The sequence below is a fragment of the Sinocyclocheilus anshuiensis genome, unplaced genomic scaffold (assembly GCF_001515605.1).
Source record: "Sinocyclocheilus anshuiensis isolate Anshui unplaced genomic scaffold, SAMN03320099.WGS_v1.1 scaffold380, whole genome shotgun sequence".
Taxonomy (NCBI): domain Eukaryota; kingdom Metazoa; phylum Chordata; class Actinopteri; order Cypriniformes; family Cyprinidae; genus Sinocyclocheilus; species Sinocyclocheilus anshuiensis.
Window position 1 is genome coordinate 835106 of NW_015557081.1, and position 24768 is coordinate 859873.

General features: G+C 36.5%; 2 protein-coding genes across 2 annotated transcripts in view; both read left to right on the forward strand.

The window, feature by feature from the left end:
- LOC107676929 (exocyst complex component 4-like) overlaps positions 1-5452 on the forward strand; it is a 143094-nt gene extending 137642 nt beyond the window's left edge. Inside the window, exon 18 of the mRNA XM_016471670.1 lies at positions 3823-5452. Coding sequence (XP_016327156.1) covers positions 3823-4060 — 238 coding nt within the window. The 3' untranslated portion in view covers positions 4061-5452. The remainder of the gene's footprint in view (positions 1-3822) is intronic.
- Positions 5453-6096: 644 nt separating this feature from the next.
- Positions 6097-19790, forward strand: LOC107676907 (leucine-rich repeat and guanylate kinase domain-containing protein-like). The gene is made up of 20 exons (XM_016471644.1): positions 6097-6102; positions 6221-6334; positions 7611-7692; positions 7872-7972; positions 8268-8349; positions 8867-8991; positions 11471-11614; positions 12067-12147; positions 12232-12318; positions 12572-12678; positions 12936-13055; positions 13759-13855; positions 14690-14803; positions 14918-15119; positions 15610-15726; positions 16122-16240; positions 16386-16474; positions 17464-17580; positions 19250-19419; positions 19608-19790. The coding sequence occupies exons 1-20, from the start codon at positions 6097-6099 to the stop codon at positions 19724-19726; spliced, it is 2193 nt and encodes a 730-aa protein (XP_016327130.1). The 3' UTR covers positions 19727-19790.
- The last annotated feature ends 4978 nt before the right edge of the window (positions 19791-24768 follow it).

Genomic DNA, 24768 nt, shown 5'->3' on the forward strand with positions numbered 1-24768 from the left:
CTGGGTAGCTGGCCAATCACAACACACTGGATAGCTGGCCAATCACAGCACACCGATGAGCTTTGTAAAAATCGACGCGTTTCAGAAAGGTGGGACATAGAGGAGAAACAATAATGTACAGTATGTGGAAAATAATGTGTTTTTTGAACCTTAAACTGCATAAACACATTTCATTACACCAAATACACAAAATAATGTTCTTTTTAGCAACATCATATGACCCCTTTAAGTACAGGTTTTTCAAATTGTTATTGGGAGTTTGGCACTTGAGAAAAATGCATGATTGGCAATATCATCATAACATTAGTATACTTTTCCTGCACCTTTTTTTGTTAAAATATGTGTATATCATCCAGTATTATGGCATTTAAAGGGTTAGTTCACCCCAAAATGAAAATTCTGTCATTAATTACTCACCCTCGTGTCGTTCCACCAAATACACAAAATAATGTTCTTTTTAGCAACATTATATGACCCCTTTAAAATAAAGCTGAAATAGCATTTTATTTTCAAAAATTGACAATTAGAAATCTTGCCTTGGCAACTAACTGACATAAAATTAGTTAAAGTACTAAAACTACTAAAATATAAATAAAATTTTAAAAATAAAATCAATTAAAGCCAAATAGAATAATTAAATAAATGGAAACAAAAATAAAATCAAGAACGAATAAAAATGTCAAAAGCACGACAAAATTGCAAAAACTAAACTACACTAAAATAAAATTCTAATTAAAACCTGAAATATAAAAATATAAGCTAATTCAAAATATTAATAAATACTGTAAAGTAAATATTAATAGAACAACACTTATATATTCACTTTTATTATATTATTATGTAAGAGTTGTTAGGATATTCTTTAGAAAATCGTTTGTGTTCCATGGAAGAAAGTGTTCATACTGATAAAATTACATTTTTAGCATACTATCTATTTAAACACTTAAGTTTGGATTTTCTTTAAATATTTTGTGCTAGGAAAACAAAGCTGTTTGATGTCAAACGAAGTGCTGTATATGAGACTGTCCTGTTTTGAGCTCTAATGAGCAGACAGCCCAGGTCTGGTGGATTAACGCAGGCACAGGAAGGGTTACTGGGACACTGGACTGTCAGGACTGTTATAAATGGCTGTGTTTTTTCAGTGTCAGAGATGAATGGGGGTTAATGGAACTGCCCTCTCTCTGTCCTGCAGGTGCACTTGTGCTCACATTCACACTTTTTGGCAAGCTTTTCAGCGTCTTATGGGTTGAATCTGTATTTTTCTACTGGCTGAATATGCTGTGATCACTTGATTTTTCATGTTAGTGTTAATCTGCAGCATTAGAGCTCAGCATTTTAGAGGCGCAAGGGCAACACCATTATTTCCGAGAACTTAAGTACGTTATTTCCAAAATCTTCTTCACCAAGAAGGTTTAGTAGAAGACAGCAGATCTCTGAGATGTTTGAGCGTGTGTTTCTGTCTTTCATTTAGTGCTCCATTTCCAGCCAGTGGACTGATCGTCTGTTTGGTTTCCATTACATTTCCCTGCTAATCTTCAAGAAATGGAGTAAAGTATTGCTGAAGTTTTTTAAAACAGCATCCACCGTAAAATTGGCCTTAGACTGTAAAGTTGGCCTATAGATTTTTTTTTATTTTGAGCTGTGTTACAGTTACTAGGATGTTGTGGTTGCTTGCAAAGGCATTGCTATACAGTTGCTTAGGTGTTGCTGAGTGGTTTTAGCATCTTGCTAGGTTTTCTGGATGGCTTCTAGGTGTTTACAATTGGTTTAAGTAAAAAAAGCCCACTTCCAAATCTCTACACTGAAAAATAAATTGGTGTAGAAAAATTTTTCATTCAGAAATTGCTAGTAAATTGCGCAATTCATTACAAAGAAATGTGACATTTAATGTGAAATTTTAAAGTAGAAAGACTGAAACAATTTATTGTTCAAACTAATCTTTGTTTCATTTACAACGTTGAATCATTTTTGCAGTATAGATACGACACTGGTATCTCCTTTTGTTGTTAATTTCGATTTGGATTTTTGTTAATTGTGTCGTCTAACACTGACAAAAAATGGCTTGAAAGTATTTTGTACTTAGAAATTGCCATTAAATTTCACAAATAGAAACAAAAAAGAACTTTGGAGAAAAAAATTATAGTGTAGATATCCATTATATACGAGTCAGACATTTTTTTTTTTAATTATTGGAGTTTAATTACATATGCTAAGCACCAAATTATGCACCATATAACCATATAACTGTTTCAGTAGAATATCTTTGTATTATAGTAGAAATCACAGCCATGATGCATCTCCATGGTTCTCCAGAAGTTTAATATCTCCAGAAGTTCATAACCTGAGGCCTTTATGATGTCTGGCATGTCTTTAAAATTTACATGTGCTTCATCGTGAAAATGGGCCATTTCTGCCAGTGTTTGCTCTGTACGGAGCACCTTTAAAGCGAGAGGTTGTGTAGAATGGGCTCTTCGGCTCATTTCGAGTGCAGCCAGAAGTCTCTGAGCACCTGGAGGAGTGTGCCAGCTTGATAGGGGAGTTAGAGAGAGTCCTGCTGGCTAAGGCCTTTTCTGTGTGCCTGAGTAATGCTGCATGAGAGAGATTCGGAGGAGTCGTCTGCTCTGATGGGGTCAAAACACATTCAGCTCTTATCACCCCTGTTACAAATGTGCCTCTGCTGCAGAAATAGAAGTTGTAAGCCCTTTGTGTGGGTGTGTGTATGCATACTCATGTGTAAGTGGTCTCCTTGAACTATATGTCTAATGTTTAATGCATGTTGTCCCATTCCATTGGCATGTTTGGGCCAAAGGGGTCATGGAAAAATGGTTTGATGTTCTCAACAAGTTTTGTGAATGCATAGCATCACAATAAGGTACAATAAGGCCAGTGTGAGAGAGTTTCAGCTCTTTTGACAGAACTTTCATTTTGTTGCATTATGTTTTATTTATTAATTATTTATGTTGTTAATTCTATATGTGTGTTCTTTTATGGAAATTAACATACTTAAAATTTTTTGACAAAAATACTTATTTTACTAATAATATTTTGTAGTACTGGTTTTTATATCCTTTACTTTTACTTTACTTTCAGAATGATATTTTTATAATTTAATTGTATTAAATGATCATTTCAGGTGTTGAAATGGATTGAATATAATACATTTAAATGTTTTAGACCTTATGCAATTATTTCAGGTAAAATTGTTTTATAATTTATATTGCTCTTACAGAGTTGTAGCTGTAAGATGTAGTTATTTTTGCAAATTAATATTCTAAATGACACTGCAGTGTTTTTTAAAGGAACCAGTGGTTAATAACAATTATAAGTATATTTCACAGTATATTTTTGACATTTAATATTGTCAAATATTAAATATTTTTGACATTTTTGACATTTAATATATGTGTGTGTGTTTGTGTGTGTGTGTGTGTGTGAGTGTGAGTGTCTATGTCTGTGTGTGTGTATATATGTGTGTTGTTTGAAATTATATAAATACAATATATAGCTGTAAAATGTAGTTAATTTTCCAAATTAATATTTTAAATTACATTACACATTGTAGTGCTTTTTAAAGACAATTATAAGTATATTTTTGACATTTAATATAATAAAATATAATATTTTGCTAAAAATAAAGTTTATATATATATATTTTATAATTATATAAGTTGCTTAAATTATATAAATATAATTTTATATATTTAATTATTTTAAGCAACAGTATATTTTATGATAAGTTCAGCAACACTTTCACAACCTTGAATGGCACCCTCGGAATAACAGCAACTCTTTTATTCTTTCTCTCTGTGTCTTTCTCTGCAGGCAGTACTATGAGATGCTGTATAATACAGCCGACGAGCTGCTAAACCTGGTGGTTGATCAAGGGGTGCGTTACACAGAACTGGACTACATCAATGCTTTGAGTCTCCTCCACCGCAGCCAGACAGGCGTGGGAGACCTGACCGTGCAGAACATGCGGCTGCAGCGCCTCAAAGAGATCATATGCGAACAGGCTGCCATTAAACAGGCTACCAAGGATAAGAAGATCACTACAGTCTAGACACACACATTTAAACTATATCTACTAACGCTCTGAAAGGGTCCACGTTACTGCCAATCGTTACTGTCACAAGCTTTGAGTCAAGTCACACTTTCAAGCAAACATTAAAGTGGCTTCATTTCATTTCCTTGCTTTGTAAGATACATTTCTGAGCAGGGCTTTGCACACACAAATGCACACACAGACATGTTCTAATAAATGAATCCCTTGTATCTTTTCTGGTTAAACCAGGCCACACCTTTCAGAGCGAGAGGACGGATTCTCTCATTGTGGCTTGGGGACATTTTCGTCTCATTTTCTTACTTTATCAAACCTCTGCTCTCAATTATAAAATCTTCCTGCACGCCGTCTCTCTCTGCCCGGCCCACAGCCTGTGCCTGGAATAACAGATGCCAGATTAGAACGCCAGGGGAAAAAAAAAACAGCTCGCCTGCCGCTTGTTGATTTGTTCTTTTTGCTTAAGAGGAAATAGGAATCGCTAACCCCATTCAGTTTAAATTTCTCCCTACTTGTTGCAGCTATAATTGCGTGTGCATGTTTTTGTTAATTATGACAGTCATTGATTGTGATGTCATGATGCCATTATGACATCACTATTATTCCTGGTTGTTTAATCAGGTAAAGAAATGAGTTTCTAAGCCTTGATGTTGATATATTGCAATATCTGCCCTTCGACTGTGTCTGCTTTCATTTGAATCTGAACCTCTTATTCCTTGTTCAAACAGACACCAAACCCCACAGATCACTCATGCTCTGTTCTAGGCTATTTTTAGTTCATTAATTATGAAGAATAGAGCAAGAGAGAGAGCCATCGATACAGTACACAGGCGTTAAGCAGGAAGCCACCCGAGCAATCCATCAAAATGACTCAACCACTCGAATCAATAATTGCCACCAGGTTGCCACAGAGAGAAAAACAGCGACGATCTTTCATATTCTTAGCACATCAGAATTGCGTGTGAATGTTGAAGATGTGTTGGAGCAGTGGTTAGACATTAAAAATGTCATGTCTGCCTTATAATGTATCTACTGTAGTAAGAGGAGCTTACTAAACGGATACAGGCAAGGACAGAAGTGTGTGGATTTGTGTGTTTAAGCCATTATCAGGGTCCTCGATGTTATTTAAATGAAGTGACTGGCTCAAGCACTCCTGTTAGCATTATACCATGCAACTATAATTCATTTAGACATTACTGTAACACAATCTGTTGTTGTTTGCGCCAAGTATGTCAGAGCAACACTATTTCATGCCTTTGTTTTTGTGTATTTTTAGTATGTATTTTGTGTTTACCTATTAATAACATTTGAGATGTTCATGTACATGCTTGTAAAGTCCTGAGGAGCCTCTGAACCTACTGGATTCGAAGTGAATTTTGCCAATGGTAATGTCAAAATGAAAATAAATGAATATAACAGAAACAAGCTTTGGAACCCGTTTTTACTATCAATCTTATTTGTACTGGCTTGCCTGAAGAGATTATCTGTTTATTTTTATTTAACTTTAGAACTTTGTTCACTATGTTTCACTTGATGAATGTGCTGTCAACAATACAGGGAGAACATCTGTATTAACATTGTTTGAAAAGAACTTGGTCATTTTGGCTTAGCTTAGCTGCTAACTATAAGTGAATCGTAGCGTTTCAATTCACTTCAGTGTGCTTTATTGGCATGACAGTTGTTACAATGTATTGCCAAAGCATAGTGTTTAAATAATGTTAAAGTAAAATCAAATGTTCCAGTCATGCGCGTGCGCACAACGCTTGCGCAACTTTAGTTTACGTTTGGTTACCAGGCAACCGATGATGCACGTGCAACTACAGGTTATTTTAGCTTCTCGCAGAAAGTCGTCTTTTACTAGCGTCTAGTAGGGAAAAAATATGTTTTTGTAATTAATAGCATCAAATAATCAATCTTTGGCGTTTGTGTTAAGCTGGACATGTCAGATTCCTCCCTTTCTCCAGTAATAAGCGCTGCTCTCTGGAGACCACCACAGCAGCAGAAGAAGAGAGATGGCACAGTCAATACACACAACAACAATGGAGGTAACTTTAACAGCCCTCAAACATGACTATTTACTCATAATATGGTATAGCTTTCTTAGACACTTCACTCAGTGTATCCAACATTTAAACCATTGTGGTTTCCGTACTTTATTCTTTGTATGAAACGAAGAATGATGGTGAATTAACGGAGGAGGACGTGTTTAAATGCCTGTCCATCCTGGGACAGTCAGCTACCGGACTCCAGCACACTTACCTATGCCTCTCTGTGCCAGTGAGTGATCCACGAACACATTTATATTTGTTTTCGTGTTATTGTGGGATTTCTATTGACTTGTATTGTTTTTATGTTGATTTCATGTTTTCTATCCATTAAACAAAACCCTCACACAAAGCTTTGTGCATTTTAAATATTCATTAACCCATTTGATCAAAATGTCCTTTTGAGTTTAAATAGTCTAAAATCAGGTGTAAATGAAAGATCAGGCTGTCTTGATTTCATGTGTATATTTTGGCTTTTATAAACAGTCACGTGACCATATTTGGTACTGTACCTATAATTATAATTTAAAGATTAAAAAGTTCACCCAAAAATAAACATTTGCTGTAAGTTTACATCCAAGATGTAGATGAGTTTGTTTATATTTGGAGAAATTTAACATTGCATCACTTGCTAACCAGCAGATCCTCTGCAGTGAATGGGTGCCATCAGAATGAGAGTCCAAACAGCTGATAAAAAGCTGATAATAATGGATTTGTTTATTACAAACACGCAGCTTTTCATTTCACAATATGTTAATTAATGGACTGGAGTTGTGTGGATTATTGTGATGTTTTTTATCTGCTGTTTGGATTCTCATTCTGATGGCACCCATTCACTCCATTGGTGAGCAAGTGATATAATCCTATTGTTACATTTGTTATAACATTAGAGCAACATTTTGAATAGTAGCTGAATTCAAATAATAAAATGACAGATTGCATTTTTTTATTACTCCCCTTTTCCCCTCAAATGCCGGATAGTAAAAAAATATTAATTTATATTTTATTAAACAACAGAGAAGTTTTTGATAGTTTTTTGATAGGCATAAAGCATATACAGTCACTAGCTGTTTTGACTGTTTAATGGGTTAAGACATTATTTAGTATGTTTATTAAGCTAATTTCTATCGGCTGGTCCCCACAATGTGAGTGGATTTACTGGCCTTGTTGGGAACCTTTGCTCCCCACAGTGTGATCCACACACACACACACACACACACACACACACACTGAGACTGTTACATTACTATATGCAACAATTGATATTTTCCATATAAAATTTCCCAGGCTTACACGACAGAGCTTGGGGGTAGAATATTAATATATGTTTCCGGAAACCGCTGATATTGTTTAGTTGCATGACTTCGCTGGAGAGAGAGAGACAGAAGTGGCCTCCAAATTAGTTTACATCTTTTTTTAATGCGTCATACTCTCCTCTAGTTTCAGGGTTTTACCGGATGACATTTTATTGGCACCTTAACTGAATTTCTGATTGTGTTTGGCCACAGGGGCGAGACTTGAAAAATGTCTCCATTTTATGCAATTACATCTATCTACAAAAGCTAGAGCTTCCCTACAATAAAATCAAAGGTAGGTTTACACCAGTTTAATGTTTGTGTTACAAGAAAACTATATGGTGAAATGAAATTTGCTAGATATTTTTTTTTCATCCGTGCCCTTCATGGTTGCTTGGTAGCGGGATAAATAATCTCAACTGTGCAGATGCTTGTCATCCATCTTTCTCCTGCCTAATGTTTTGTGACTGGTAGATCTATCCTGCGTGAGTCACATGCCACACCTCATCATACTGGATGCTTCCCACAACCAACTCACCGATTTCTTTGGATTCCAGCCGCCAAAAAATCTCAAGGTGATTCAATTCACTACAGAGGGGATAATGTGATGTCATGTGAGGTTCAAATCTTATGCAAGAGTGAATGAAAAATGAACTTCATTGGGTCTCAGAGATGTTTTACTGTTAATTAAAGCTAGATGTGTTTTACCTTTTTACATAAAAACAAAAAATATATTAATTTTACTCATTTAATGAGGGTTATTGTAATTTAAAAGATTCAAAATTTTCTTCCCGTCATTTTTTCTTTTTGGGTGTTTTTACTGATGTTTGCCTTTCACATACTGTCCATTTCTCTTTTTTTTTACTGCAGGAGGTAAATTTCTCACACAACCAGATGTCAGTAATGAAGGATCTTTCTGCATATTCCTCTTTGACCAAGCTGATTCTTGACTGTATCCTTTCGAAGATTACAAAGCATGACACATCGTTCGCAACTCATTTTACTTCATTATTATATTTCCAAGTAAAACAGGCTATTCAAACTGAAAAAAATATTTACCTCAGAAGTTGGATGTCAGAGCTGGGAATGATATCACATCTGAGTTGACTGCACTATCTTACTAACTATTGATCAAATTAGGAGTTTATTGAGGCAAGTAATAGTTCATAGTTAGTTAATAGTGAGAATTGGTCCCCAAACTAAAGTGTGACCTACTGGCAACTTAGAATTTCAGACTTCCGTACAAATGGAACGCACCATTGATTTTGGGAATCGATTGGAGCGGGAAAAGTGGGTGTCACATACCAAAAAATAGGGATCGGTGACATCAACCAAAAAGAAAATTACCAGAATTTTAATAGCTAAGGGTATCTAATAAAAGTAACTTGGCTGATTCATGTGGACTTTAAACTATTGATTTGTTAAAAACAAGTGTATGAAACATTCTTTGACTGTGCCTTGCTGTTCAGATAATTCATTTAGTGACATCAGGGGGATGGAAAAGTGCAAAAGGCTCTCACACCTCAGCCTGGCCCATAACAACATCTCACGCATTAGGGGTCTGGACCATCTGCCTCTCAGAAAGCTCTGCCTGGTACTAAACACAAACACACACTCACCATTTATAACAGCAACACCCATTTAACACAGCTAATGTTTCCCGATGATTAATAAGTGCCGAGAAGTATAAAATATGAACGTTTTTAATGAAATATTTACTTGTTATGAGCAGGTTTGCAGATGAATTAATGTGTGTTTTGAGGTGAGAAATTAACAGTGGTACGGCAGGACAGGTATTGAATATGTAACTATAAAATGTTAATTTCTGTTTGGGAAAATATGTCTCTTCATGATGGGGTGATAAATAAATGTAATCACACTTAATTTTAATTTGAGACTGGAATGCAGAAATGAGAGGTCTTTCCTGTCTTTCCTCAAAGTGTTTATGAGTCTCTGTTGGATTAATTAACGTCAGCCTGCAAAACCTGTTGACATATTTTTCTGCTCACCCATAGTATCTCCCCGTCACCTGTCATCCTCTTCCAGATGATGTTGTTGTGTCTACACTTTTAGAAAGGTTACCACGCTTTCTGTCTGTGTGATCGTGTGGGCAACACTACAGCCTCTTGTTTTGGCACTGTTTTTATATCGCTGACAGATATTCTTTTTTCCCAAACCATCCCCTAACTGTATTTTTCAGACAGTATGCATGATTAAGCTCCAGCCTTTTCAGAAAATATAACAAAGCCTGGTGTTGAAGCCCACCATATGGCAGGCCAGCGTGCCACCAGACCTTTGCCACTCAGCTGAAGGATGTTTATGCCGTCCTTTATCAAAGAGATTCTTCATCGTCAGCAGCGCCACGTCCTTTGGTGTCCACATCCCACGAGGCCAAGCTGCTGGCGTGAGAGAGCCTGGACCCTGTTAAAAAAAAAAAAAACTCTCCCACACGCTGAACCTGTCCATCCCCCCACCCCCTGACCCTGAACAGCGTGCGCCTGTCAGCCTGTTCCGCTCACACCCATCACACTTTGGTTCTGGGGCTTCCAGAGCCCGTCGTGGTTGCCGTCCTCTGTTGTTCTGCACCAGGCATGGGGTTATTATAAGGCCAAGGCTTTGGAAGCTGGAATCTTTCTGGCCCTCACATTAGGTTGTGGGTCAATTTGACCCGTTTCATTGCCAGAGTTGCCAAAAATATTGGTTAAGCTTAAGATGTTTTCCTTTAAATTCTATGAGTTTTTCTCATTTACTGTAGGGTCGTGAACATGCCTGCAAAGTCTCGACACTCTGATGTGTTGTGGAATGTGCGTACAAATTTATTTATTTTATTTTTTATTTTCTTTCTTTTCTTTATTTTATTTTGTTGTAATGTGTGTAAAAAAGCATCAATGTTAAAAGATTTGCTGTTTTTACCTTATTGTTGTTTGTTTGTTTGCTGAATTGTATTGAATCCAATTAGGGTCAAGAACCTGACAAGTGTTATTTTAGCATCACTGAGATATTGTTATAGTTTTTTTTTTTTTTATATTTAGGGCAAATTAGTGCGGGAGCACAATTCCAAAACAGCGCCGATGGGAGGGGAAATTTCTGCAGGCGATTTACTAACAATCCGCAAATTAAAGAACACAAATGCAACATCTCATTTACATATCGACCAACGCAATATACCAAGTGCAGCACAAATTAGCATAGTCGCAAATAAAGAATAAAGGAGCCACAGTACGTTTATTTCCTGAAGAAAATTAAAAATAACATGGCTTGGCCAAAGATATGTTCGGATAATGTGTTCTTCTGGCATTCAAAATAAATTAATACGTGTGGAAAAAATCCTCTCCCTTCTACCACGCGCTCAAACGTTAGTAAAACGCGTTGCGTGTTTCATTTGAATAATACTCTCCTCCCATAACTTATGCGTCTGAAACATAGACTGTATAAAAACAGGTCTGAAAGGGAAACTCCTAAAAATGCATATTCAATAAGGTCAGGCGCAAAAATAATTGTGTCCACGCCTTTTCAGCGCTAATTCGTCACTGCGCATCTTTAGTAAAACCTGACAGTACAATTTTAACGCCAAAAGACGGTTTGTGCTGGCGCAAGCTGTTAGTAAAACTGGCCCTTAGACTTGGTTTTTATTTTTGAATTTTCCGTTTTCATTTTATTTTAGTTTTAGTCATTTTGTTGTGTGCTTTTTTCATTTTTATTAATTATCGATTTGTAAACTTCTATATAATTTTTTAATATTTTGTTATAGTTTTAGTTTGTTCTATTTTATTTCAGTTTATTTTAAGTAGCAAACGGTTTTTAGGGTTTTTAGTTCCAGTCAACTATAATAACCCTGAACCCAACCATAACGATTGCACCCTGATTTCAAACCTAACATTCTTACCAGATGTTCGACTGTCAGTCCCTACCCATCAGCCTTTTAAATAACCTGAGCTCACCTGTCAATCACGCAGCCACAGCCAGACAGAAATGGCACATGACCCTGCAGATCATGTGCAGAGCTTTTGACTTACTGTTCTTTACCTCATTGAAATGATAGTTGTATAGGCCTATATGTGTGTTTTTTTAAGAGGGGGAATATGATGCAGAAGATTGAGAATCTCCAGACTCTACGCAACCTGCAGGTTCTGGATTTGTCCTGTAACCGGATTCAAAACCTCTCGGGTCTCCAGAACCTCCATCTCCTGGGAAACATCAACCTTGAGAGCAATCTGGTAAAGGAGCTGTCAAATTCTTGTCATATTATATTATGCAAATGACTCTAAAGTTATACCTCGGAGTACCACCAATACCACCACAATGAACCAATTTAGCCAAATGAAAATGGTTAGAAAGGTCTAAAATGTAAGAAAAGTCTAAAATCTGCCAGAAAAAAAAACGAGTACTGTATATACAGTGGGTACGGAAAGTATTCAGACCCCCTTAAATTTTTCACTCTTTGTTATATTGCAGCCATTTAATTTAAGGGGGTCTGAATACTTTCCGTACCCACTGTATATACCCTCAAAGTACTACTATGAAATTGTTAAACTGGGGTAAATAAGGTACTCAGATCTCCCTTTGATGGTTCTGCCCCAGTGGAAAGTTGTTGAAGTTCTGTAAATGTGGCATCACGCTCGATATTTCACTCAACATATAATTCTCTTTGTTGTTCTTTGTGTATCAGATCAGTGAGGTAAAGGAGGCCGCACATTTGCATGACCTGATATTGTTGAGAGAAATGAATCTCCTGAGAAACCCAGTGCAGGTGAGGGCACCATAAACATCTCAGAACCACAATACTGGACCTAATGTCATCACCTTATACTTAATGCCAAATACTTTCTTGCAGGACCAGGATAACTATAGACTAGCTGTGATATTCCTCCTTCAGCACCTCATAATTCTGGATCAACACACTGTAACTGCAGAGGAGAAGGTGATTGTTTCTAAAAAGTGAAGTGCTGTTTATGGCTTTGAGATGGAGGAAGCCTATTTTTGTACAAAAAAGAAAACATTCTGAAGAGCATTTGCTGGCTGGTTGAAGTCAAGAGCTCAATGTTCAAGGGCTGAACTGAATAGAACTTGAAAGTAACTTGAAAGCTCTGAAAGTTTGTCGGAAAACAAAGCACATATTTGAATGATTATGTCAGGGTTGAGTAGTGAGTCCCATTCCTGTCTTTCATTTTCAGGTGTCTGCTGTGAACAACTACGACCCTCCTCTGGAGGTGATCGCAGCCAGAGATCACATGACCCACTTGGTATACCAGCTCATGCAACCTCAGGTTATTTTTGACAGGTACGACTTTTCGATCCGCTTTCCTCTTCGTTTTATGAGCCTGTCTAGTCCACAAAGGCCACTTCTTTCAAGCAGAAAGCCCTTCAAACCACTCAGCGCTCAGGTCTGAACTAAAATGAATCTGGAGCTGTGTAGCGAGGCTGTTTGAAGTCACCCAGTTCGTTATAAACTACGTGGTTGAACTCACAGGAAGTTCAATAGCACGGTTCACAAAAACAGCATTAGCTAATATGCATTTTCTCATTTTATTCCCCAAGTACTCTCCCCAGTCTGGATGCTCCATACCCCATGCTGGTCCTCACTGGCCCTCAGGCCTGTGGGAAGAGGGAACTAGCCCATAAGCTGTGCCAGGATTTCAGCGACTACTTCGCTTATGGGTAAGTAGCAGTTTGGAGTGCATTATAAAAGTCACTAAAATATTATTATGTGATGTCATTTTGTTCAAAATGTGTACTTTATTAGGAACAAATGCCATTGTAATATTTTGTTTTTCTGCAATATGTATTGCAATATGAAAAAATACAGCAATTTCCTTAAAACTGTTGGGATGTGCATCTGCATAGAGCATAAAAATCATTTTAAAAAGCTTACTTTTTCTGAAGACTTTTTTGTGTGAACCATCCTTTTGGTGCTTAATGATTCAGGAAAACTTTTCACTTGATTTTTCGTAGGCTGAATTCCCACTGTTTTTGACCCATTCAGTATGACTATAAAATAATAATAATTATTATTAATATTATGATTAAATATATGTACTGAATAAAATAAGAAATATATTTCAAAAATATTTTGTAGTGTAAAATAACAAAATATTGTAAAATGGTTTATTAATAATCATTTTATAGTACTATACATGTCTTAATTTTTTCATTAGCAAATGTTAAACCATCAAGCTTTTATTTTGGCAGTTTGCCTGCAAATAAATATATCTGTATATGCGCTATTGTTTTCAGAGTGAAACTCAGCATATTTATTTAACTAAATTGCAGCCTTTGCAATATGATAATCACACTAAGCCATATCTCAATATATATTTCAATAGTGCAGTCCTAGTTTCTTTAACTGATTTGTTTGTTTTAGTGCCTGCCACACCACCAGGGGGCCCTATTATGGGGAAGAGGATGGATCTGACTATCACTTTGTCACTGAGGAAGAATTTCAGAACTTGATTCAAATGGTAATTCTCTGTCCATCATATTTTGATCCGCTTTGGCAGTATTTTACTCATAACCCTACATATTTAGATTTTTGTGATACAGTTTTATGCCCATTCATCTGCAGAAATAGACTTCCCCAGGCCATATTGGTCTATAAAAGCAATGACATGCCAAAAACGTGAAGAGGGGAAAGAATTCACCCTAGATTCTCTTTTTCCCCAGGCCCCTCAGGTGCTTCTGAGAGAGTGCACACCTAGTCTGTGCCGCCACTATCTCGTTTAGCTCTTAAGTGTTGCTATATAAGTCCAATGTTATTGATTGATAGAGGCTGGAAGGAAGCCTTTTGATGTGTGATTATAACCTTATGCCTCCAGAGCAGAGAAAGAGACAGAGTCGAGTTTTACAGACTAACCTCCCCTACCTATATCACACCGACACAGATGTGTGTCGGCATTCTGCAGACATGAACGCTCCTTGGTGCTTTTCTCTGGGCCTGTTAAAGCAAATAGTGTAGAGGATTAGAGCATGGTTGGGACTTGTACTGATGTTTTAAAACCATCTTGACCAGAGATGTAAAAACATGTGTTTTAGAATTGCTTTGTGCGAGTAAAAGCTTGACAGGGAGCGACTTCGGCGTTGCGGCGGCTAAATGGACCCAGGTGCAGTTGAGCACAGGGGTCAAATGTTTGTCTGTGTGAGAAGAACGATGTTCCCTTGCAGCACAAAAGTCGAGAGTTCAGGCCATTCTGCAGTGAATCTGTGCCGAACATCATGATGATGCCAATTCAGAAGAAGAATTTGAGCTCTATGGCATCAGTACAGTGTCTTTTTCAGTTTTATTCTCTCACTGTCAGGGTCAGTTCGTCCAGACGTTGCAGTACGGAGGACATTGGTATGGCCTGTCGCGGGAAACTATTGAGTGTGTGGCTCGCGAAGGTCTTGCCTGCTGTGTGCATATGGAACTAGAGGTACAGTATGGTATCAAGAAAACATGTTCCACCATGTTGACCAAGCACAAAACTGGGTCAAACGCCACAGCAGTTAATTATACTGGGCATTTTTGTGTGTTTGCTCCAATACAGGGAGTGTATAGTTTGAAGAACTCGTATTTTGAGCCCCGTTACGTCTTGCTGATCCCCACTGTTGTTGATAATTATGTCTGCTTTCTGAAAGCAAGAGGATTCTACAGCAATGCTCAGATGGAAACAGCTGTGTCTCGTATTGATTTGTATTCCAAGACCAACAGAGAATTACCTGGCTTCTTTGACAACATTATCCCTTGTGGTAACAAACTTTTATTAACCCATTAAGGCCAGTTACACTGTCTATCTATATATCTATAGGAATATACTTTTTATTTCCTTTTGTGAATTGTAAGAAAACCCTAAATGCCTGAATACACTACACGACAGATTTTAAAACGCTATGCATCATACACTTACTGAATTTGTAAACAGTCAGATAGGAAAAACTGGTTATCATACACTAAATGTTGAACACGTTTGATAGTCTCCAACTGGATGGAATCATAGTCTGAAGTTAAATAATCAGAGTCTGAACATCATATACTACACGATTTTCTATGAAGTCTATCAAGTCAAATCTGGCTCTGACATTTCAGCAGCTAGTGTCGATTTCAATCGGGGCAAATATCGTGTTGTGTATTCTAGCCTTACAATAAAACAAATCTTTACCTGCCTGAGCAGGACATTTTCAGTTTTTTATGCAAACTAAATTGCTCCTTCAAATGCCCCCCTTCTATTGTACTCATCAGATGATCGTGCTGAGGCCTACCAGGCTTTAAAACAACTGGTGAAGGAGTACCTGGGTCTAGAGGAGCATGGAGGAGGAGGTGACAGCAGCTCAGTCACACCTGACAACACCTCCACAAGTGAGCTTTCACAGTCCCACTTTGCCATACACTAAGACCCAATGATATCCCTTGACATGCACCATGTTCTTTTCAGTGTTGATATTTCATAGCTGGAAAAGTATTACCATTGTTTATTTTATCTTTATTTTTATGTATTTATTTTTTAGTTTTTACAAAAATTGTATTGGCATCTACAAAACAACACACTTGGACTAAGGGCCACAAAACTCCCAATTTGATTTCATGGGGCCTTTACATGAAGTCAGTTTTGTCTGCGGGGCACTTCGACAGGATTATAAAGAATATAGTTGTAAATAGTTGTACTCAGTGTGAGGCTATGGCATTTCACTGCTGCAGCCACAGCAGACATCTGTTCACGATGGCCGAGTGCCCTAACGACAACTCTGTTGTAGACGCAACTGGCGAGTTACTGGCAGCCAACACGACAGAGGCCACTGACCTCATGGACTCCTACAGCAGAAACTACCAGAACAAAATCCAGGCCCAGATGACCCCTCAGCAGACCCCTGCAGTAAGTCAGAGTTATAGATTCTGTTATTTTTACACGATTATTGGCTTGATATAATCCACAGAAGCTGTCATGGTCAGGAATAGCAGATAGGGATGAAATGAACAGTCACACTCATGCAAGCACAATATTTCTGTGAACGCCACAGGAAATGGCTTCCAATCACAGGTGCCAGCTGCTGATTCGAGAAGCTCTAAGCGGGAAGAGTCCTGGTGCTTATGCCGAGCTGTTTCAGAGGTAACATAACTTTGACTGTTTAGCAACTTTGATCACCCAAAGACTGTGACTGACAATGAGATAGAAGATCACTGTTCCAACCCCAGAACATTGGCTTGGTGTCTGCATAGGCAGTTACCTTCTAAGCCATCATGCTAACTCAAACACAACCTCAAAAGTGACTGATTTGTAATGTTTTTCATAAGCAACAACTCAGCACACCACACAAATAATAATTCCAAGAGAATTAAGCATTAGCACATTGCAAAGCTAATGATGAAACACTCCACTTCTATAATATGCTGTTAAATAATAAGAATAAATAATATGCATAAATACTGTATACTCTACTTTTCAAAAGTTTGGAGACAAGTAAGCAAGGATGCATTAAGTTGCCCAAATGACATTAGACATTTATAATATTACAAAGTATTTATATTTCAAATAAATGGTGTTCTTTTGAACTTTCTATTCATCAAAGATGAAAATATTACGCAGTAAAACTGTTTATAGAAGTAAGAACTGAATCAAATCAGCATATTAGAATGATTTCTGAAGGATCATGTGACACTGAAGACACTGAAGTTTTGCTGTCATAGGAATCAATTACATTTTAAAATGTTAAAACAGATGACAGCTATTTTAAAATGTAATAATATTTCACAATATTACTATTTTACCGTACTTTTGATTAATTGAGATTTTGATTGCATAAGAGACTTGTTAAAAAATCTTGAAATAGTTCAAAATAGTTGAAATGTTTTTTGCTAATATTTCAGTACAAATTTCAATGATGTTTTTTGATAATTCAATACTGTATTTAGTCATTCCTTTTTTAGTTACTGTATTTAGTTTTACATAGCTACAGTTAAATGGCCTAGATTTGTAACACGCTATTGTGTTTTTGTATAAAATGCCCAAATTTGGTCTCCTCAGCAAAAAGCACCACCACAGGCTGGTGAGTGTGTGTTTATAGTGCTTTACTGATACTGTTTATGTGTGTGTCACAGAAGTGCACCCACAGCTCCATCATCATTAACCTCTCAGTCCCGGCCCCCACCCGGCCCCTCTTCCTCCCCAATGCGTCCTGTTGGCCTCAGCGCTCCTGACCCCGATGAGGACAGCAGGTATGCCACACACACCTTGACATTTTCACCTCTGACCTCTGGCCCAAGAGCAGCAAAACAATTAACCTTTCCCCAAAGCCCTCTCCTTGTGTACATCATTTCCCAGGACGTGTTTTATCTTGTAGCCTCTCCCTTTATGTTTATAACCTCCATCTCCATTTTACAGACATCCAGGCTCAAATATCAAAGTTTTCATCCCCAGCTCAAAAGTTAAAGCGTTCAGGTAGCTGACATGCCCCAGGCCATCTGGAAGATGTATGCGTTGGAGCACGTAAATGCAGATTTATGACTATCGGTGCATTTGCCTCTCCCGTGTATGAGCTCGGGGACTCTAAACAGGCGAGGAAATACAAGACTACTCCTGTGAAATATGCATGTCCCCAAGATATTTAAATACACTGTAATTTAGCTCATTAAGAGGAATCCTGGGAGACTTACAGAGCTGCCTGGCCTGCGCGGTGCACCACCGTTTGCTTATTAGCTAGGAAAAAAATGACAAAACTAATGTGCAAGTCCAAATTGTGTTAAACAGTGACTTTTTGTTTCTCATCCGCTGGGGAAAAGCAATATGCATTTGGAGTTTGTTACTTTGCAATCTAGTTATGAATTTCACTGTGCTCTTTATGAAATCAATTGAAATGCAGGCCGTGGAATGATGGGATATCCGTGAAGAGACCATTGCCAGCTCTCTAAAAAATATAAGATGCCAATCAAAACTTATTAAAACCGGTTTTAATGGGTGTCTTGAGACATTTGTTTATTCAGCACTGATGTGTGTGTTTTTAACTAGAGTCCTATAGAGAATGAGTCATTTCCATATTGTTGTTGCTATTTGGATTTTCTTTTCAGCTGAATTGAGGATTGTGTTATAATAAGAACTTTGTTGGGATGTTAGTTAATTCAAATTTGCAGTCAAATTAATTAGACTACTCTTCAAAAGTTTGGGTCAGTAAGAATTTTTTGAAAGAAAAAAATAATGCTTTTATTCAGCAAGGATTCATTAAATTAATCAAAAGTGAAATTATAGATATTTATAATGTTACAAAAGATTTATGTTTTGAATAAATGCTGACCGTTTGATATTAGAATATCAAAAGATTATTAGAATGGTTATTAGAAAAGCATATTAGAATGATTTTGAAGGATGTGACACTGAAGTTTTTCTTCATGAAAACAAATTCCTCGTATGTGAAAACATACCTGGCAATAAAGCTCATTCTGATTCTGAAGACTAAAATATTACATTTATAATATATATTTAAATAGAAAGCATTTATTTTAAAATGTAATATTTCACAATAGTATGGTTTTACTGTTATTTTGATCAAATAAATGCAGCCTTGGTGAACAGAAGAGGCTTCTTTCAAAAATATAAAAATCCAACCCAAAATTTATGAACTATAGATGATATGCTGACGAATTTACCAATTTAAAAATTGGAAATTACATCAGTATTTACTGTGAAAAGATCTCAAATGAAGATAATTTGAGACATTACATTATTGTGTAAATGAAGTATTAAGTAGACACAAAGTGAAGTATATAAACATATTGTTTCTATTATGTCCATATCATTGATCATAATCCAAATACTGGTTTAGCAATCTGGTTTGATGTTGTAACTTTCTTAATCTCTCTCTTTCTCTTCTTTTCCCTCACTCTGTCTCAGTTCTGAGGAATCTCGTGCCAGTTCTGGCCTGTCCATGAGGAGCTCAGCAGGGGCGCTCTCAGCGGTCCAGGGATCAGATGCTGGGTCAGGGCCCAACATAGAGCCTTTGGATATGTCTATGTTGGGGCAGGACCAGGACTCTCTTAGAGGTGACGAGCATTTTTCTCTCTGTGTTCATACGTTAGCCATTTTAGCATCTAGTTTGTACATACATAATACATTTACATTTTAGAAGCTGTCCATACATAGATGTTGTACATATCTATTCAGAAATTTGTTTGAATACCTAGGCCTACTCATGAGATCATGTTCGATTCTAGTTTATTTGAATAATGCATATCTGTTTGATGTTTCTCAGGTCACATGATCTCCCCAACACTCCCCTCCTCCCCGGGCCGTCCAGGTGCCAACGTTAAACCAGTCCTGCCGCCCATCCCATCTGGAAGGAAGACCAATGATTCTGGCTCAAAGCAGTAACTAACAGGACAGAGAGCTAGAGAGGGTATAGATAGTGAGATATTAGCACATCATGTGAGTGTTAGCGGCAAAAATAGGTTTTTGAAATAAGTTTAATTAACCCCTGTAGCTTCAAGCCAGCCATTCAATAAATGACAATGAAGGCAACAGAAGTGCTCAGTGCTGTGAGGCAAAAGCAGTCAGGTCATTGGAAAATATGGAGATTCCCATCTCTCATCTGTGTCCTCCAGTGTGAGTGATCTGAGAGGTTAAAGGCTTATCCGTCATCAGCAGATCTAAGCTCTGGAAATGGCCTGAAGCTCTTAAATCCCTGGACACAGGAAGGGAGGCAAGAAGGTGTGCAATGGAGGTCACACTTTACATTACAATGTTCATGTTACAGAATAATCACTTTGAGATAACGTTCAAAAGTTTGGGGTCAAAAAATTATTATTATTTTTGTTATTGATTGATTGATTTTTATTTAAATAAGTTAATACTTTTATTAAATTAAATTAAATAAAAAGTGATAGTAAAGACAATAATAAAGTCACAAAAAAATGATATTTCAAATTAATAGTGTTCTTTTGAACTTTCTATCAAAGAATCTTGAATATATATATATATATTGCAGTTTTTACAAAAATAATAATAATAATAGCAAGAAAAATGCAAATCGGCAGATTTCTGAAAGATCATGTGACACTGAAGACTGGAGTAATGGCTGCTGAAAATTCAGCTTTGCCATCACAGGAATTATTAAAATTATTAAATTATTAATTATTAAAATTGTACAGTTTAAAAGTTTAATAAAAAAACATTTTAATTTGTAATAATAATTTACAATATTGTTTTGTTTTGGTCAAATAAATGCAGCCTTGGTGAGCATTTATTTCAATATCATTTTAAAAATCTTACTCAACCCTAACTTTAGAATTCATTGCAAGTGACTTTGGATAAACGTGTGATTATTACGGTGGCCCAGTAGTGCACAACACAACAGAAATGAGCCGCAACGCAACGAAATTAGCACAAAACAATGGAAACAAGTCACAACACAACGTAAACAAGCCACAACACTACGAAATTAGCACAACACAACAGAAACAAGCTGCAACACAATGAAATTAGCACAACGCAAAGAAAACAAGTCACAACAACAAAATTAGCACAACAAAACAGAAACAAGTCACAACACAACGAAATTAGCACAACACATGGAAATAAGTCACAGCACAACAGAAACAAGCTGCAACACAACAAAATTAGCACAACGCAATGGAAACAAATCGCAACACAACAGAAACAAGCTGCAACACAACAAAATTAGCACAACGCAATGGAAACAAATCGCAACACAACAGAAACAAGCTGCAACACAACAAAATTAGCACAACGCAATGGAAACAAACCGCAACACAACAGAAACAAGCTGCAACACAGCAAAATTAGCACAACGCAGTGGAAACAAACCGCAACACAACAGAAACGAGCTGCAACACAACGAAATTAGCACAATGCAATGGAAACAAGCCACAACGCAAAGAAAACAAGTCACAACACAGCGGAAACAAGCCACAACAACAAAATAAGCACAACAAAACAGAAACAAGTCACAACACAACGGAAACAAGCCACAACACAACGAAATTAGCACAACACATGGAAATAAGTCACAGCACAACAGAAACAAGCTGCAACACAACGAAATTAGCACAACGCAACGGAAACAAGCCGCAACGCAACGAAATTAGCACAACACAGCAGAATTAGCACAAAACAACAAATTAGTCCAATGCGTTGTGTTGTGGAGATTTTGTTGTGTTATACACTACTGGGCCACTGTAAATTAACAGAATTATGTTAACATAATATATATGTAACATGAACTTGTAATCTATGTGTAACTCAATGATCTTCTGCGGCTCATTCCTGACCACAAATTAGCAGCTGGAGCGGTTGAGGAGACTCTCCTCCTGTAATTAATGTATCTTATGGCTCAATCTGACACACAGACTGAGTAAATATATTGAGACAGCTATTAGGGCATCTCATGACACAAGTTGCATTTCATTTCCGCTTTCATTTTTCATTAGCGTGCAGTGAGCCTGTGTGTGTATCTGTACAGTAAGTGTGCTTTGGAAAATCCAAAATGATTCTTTAATGGCATTGACTAAAATAAATAAATAAATTGGAACCTTTATTTTTAAGAATGTAGAGGTAACCTATCAGTCCACGCAGACACACTTTCATAAATTCATGGAGATTTTCATGACAAGCTGACTTATAATTTCCTTCTCTTCTTTCATCTCCGGACATATCTCCATAACCTGGCCTCTGAAAACCAAGATCATATCTCAGAGAAGGACAAACCTGTCCACATTATATTATCCAGAGCAGCGCTGGGAGACAAAGAACCCGGCATAAATCATCTTTTCCACACAGAGACGAGCGAGAGAGGCTAAATCATAGTAGAGCTGTTGTATTTTACCCTCATTGCTGCAAAAGCTGTTTATCAGCTCAGGCCTACAGGGCCACAGCTGTGACTGCTCTTGATACACTACATTGTTAAAATGGTGCTTCAGTGAAGTTTCTCGGTCACAGGATAGAGGTTGTGGATTATAAAGAGGAACTATTTCTAAATCTTCATCTGCACTATATTCTTCATTCTGCTAATAGAAGTATATTTAAGCAATATCATTACACTGTATGAGTAAGAGTGCTGTTGTACTGAACATCAGCAGACTTGCTTTCATATAACAGTTCAATAAGCAATCCGTTAATATGAGTGTGTAGTTAAAACTTTAATGTTAGGGTTTTACAAAAATATGTGAGAACTTGCAATAAATGATTTTGCACTATTAATGCTGTTTCCATGTGGCTTTGACTGCTTATGCATGTAAACGAGGCGAGCATCAGACATCCAACTAATAACTTTAATCAAAGAATGATTTTAATTTTATATCAAGATATGCGTTTGTGTTCGCAGACTTAAAAGTACATTCATAAATATACCATGCTTACTTATTAATATTTTGTCTGATTTGTCTAATTAATTATGCTTTCAGTAGCCAATTAGTTTTGGTAGGTGTCCTTGTTGCAGTCTAATTATACATTTAAGTATTGAGTCATTTTAATTAATAACATGTACTTACTATAGAGTTTGATTTAACGTTGGTTTGATAAAATTATGCATATTTTACTGTTAAAACTAGTACAAGTAATGTGTAACAAGCACACTGTGAAATAAAGTGTTAGTTTCTAGTACTTTTAGGTCTGTTTAGTTTCAAAAATCCATTCTGCAGACAATGCTTATAAATTCTGTATATTCCATCTAAGGGTGTAGATAACTAATGGTAAATTCAGTTCTTTTACAGTAGGATGGACTCTCCGCCTCTCATTCAGACACAAGTTTCCTGTGCTTAAAGTGTATCAGATTTTGAAGCATGTCACTGACAGATGCCTTTGCACTGGACATACAGTATCAGAGGCTTTGGAAAACTTCAGGTCTTTTAATAAAACATTCAGACAGAGAAATTATTATTATGTGCTGTTGATTGGTGCATATCTTCAACCGTTCACCAAATGTAAAGAATTTGTGTCTTGACATATCGATGTCCTCCATAAATTATTTCTTATTTATAGTGTAAGAACCGATTTTGTAAGGCGAAGGTGAATCTTGTAGTTACTTCTAATGTAATTCTGTAATTTGGCTTGGCTGTTGTTTTGAGTCAACATTTCATCTTTAAAGGTGTAGTTAGCTTCACCCCTGAGAATTCACTAGCGCTTCTGCTTGGAATCCATGCAGCTCAGTTGTTGTTACCAAGGCAACCGGCTCTCTGCAATGCACCTCCTGTTTGCCTGTTTGGAGACAGGAAGCCTGAAGCATTGACTTCATGTGCCAACAGCCCCACATTAATTCCCCCTCATGCTGATGGAGGAAGATTTCTGATACTTTTAATTAGGCGATTCTCACTCTCCCACACAGTTTCTTGTTCTTTCTCTGCCTTTTGCATTGTCAGACAAATTATAAAAGTTTTGAGACTTGTTAAAATGCTTGTTTAAAGGAAGCAGCATAACTGGAGTCGGCCTGACTTAACTGTCACATATCGTCACAGTTGTGAATAGAATGAGGGTCCAGTATATAGTTACTGACAATGCTTGAACTTTAACAGTGGCATGTTGGCACTCTCTCTACATACAATACAAGAGGCACACATTCCATGTTTATATATTGATATTGATTCTATTTTATAGTAGATATGTTTAATAAGCTATTATGCAATTACTGTAAATTCATGCAGTGCTATAATATGATGCTTATTGTAGTAACACATTTTTTAACCTATTAACCAATTTTAATTACCAAAATTGTAGCCTAGCCTTGTTACTTGCTTAAACTTGTTACATGCAACCATATTTGTGGCTATTATGTTCTGTTTTATAATGTTACCAGTACCATGTTACCCTTTCTGGGTGTTTTATATATATTATTTTATTTTATTTTTGTTTATTTTGTATTTGATTATTAGATTATTTATATTTAATAATGTTTGCTAAATCTTGTTACCATGTTACCCATTCTAGGTATTTTATTTATTTATTATTTTATTTATTGTTTTATTTTATACATTATTTTTTTATTTTATTTCATTTTATTTTATTTTTGATATGTATTTAATGTTTATTAAATAAATTGTTTACAGTATATAAATAAATTCATGTTTATTAAATTGCTTATGTAAAGAAATTAATGTTTATTAAAACACAAAAATTGTAAACCAATATATTTTGACCTCCTGAGTTTGACAATGAACAATTTCTGAAGGGTTAAGCACCCACATGATCAGAAATTTGTTAAAAAAATGATTTTCTTATGCTCATGCTGATGGAAAATTTACTTATACTTTTAATTAGGGGATTCTCTCCCTCTCTCTCTCGCACACACTGTTCAGTTCACCTCAGTTTCTGGCCCTAATTTGTACCATATTCATGAAAAAGTACCATTTTCGTTGCACAATGAATCAGAACAAAGAAAGCTTCAGATGAAGTTCATTGTTCAT

Excerpts from the sequence above, each read along its gene's own strand:
- LOC107676907 (XM_016471644.1), top strand. Across the intron at positions 7,973-8,267 it reads AGCCGCCAAAAAATCTCAAG|GAGGTAAATTTCTCACACAA; the intron begins GTGATTCAATTC and ends TTTTTACTGCAG. Across the intron at positions 16,475-17,463 it reads TATGCCGAGCTGTTTCAGAG|AAGTGCACCCACAGCTCCAT; the intron begins GTAACATAACTT and ends TGTGTGTCACAG.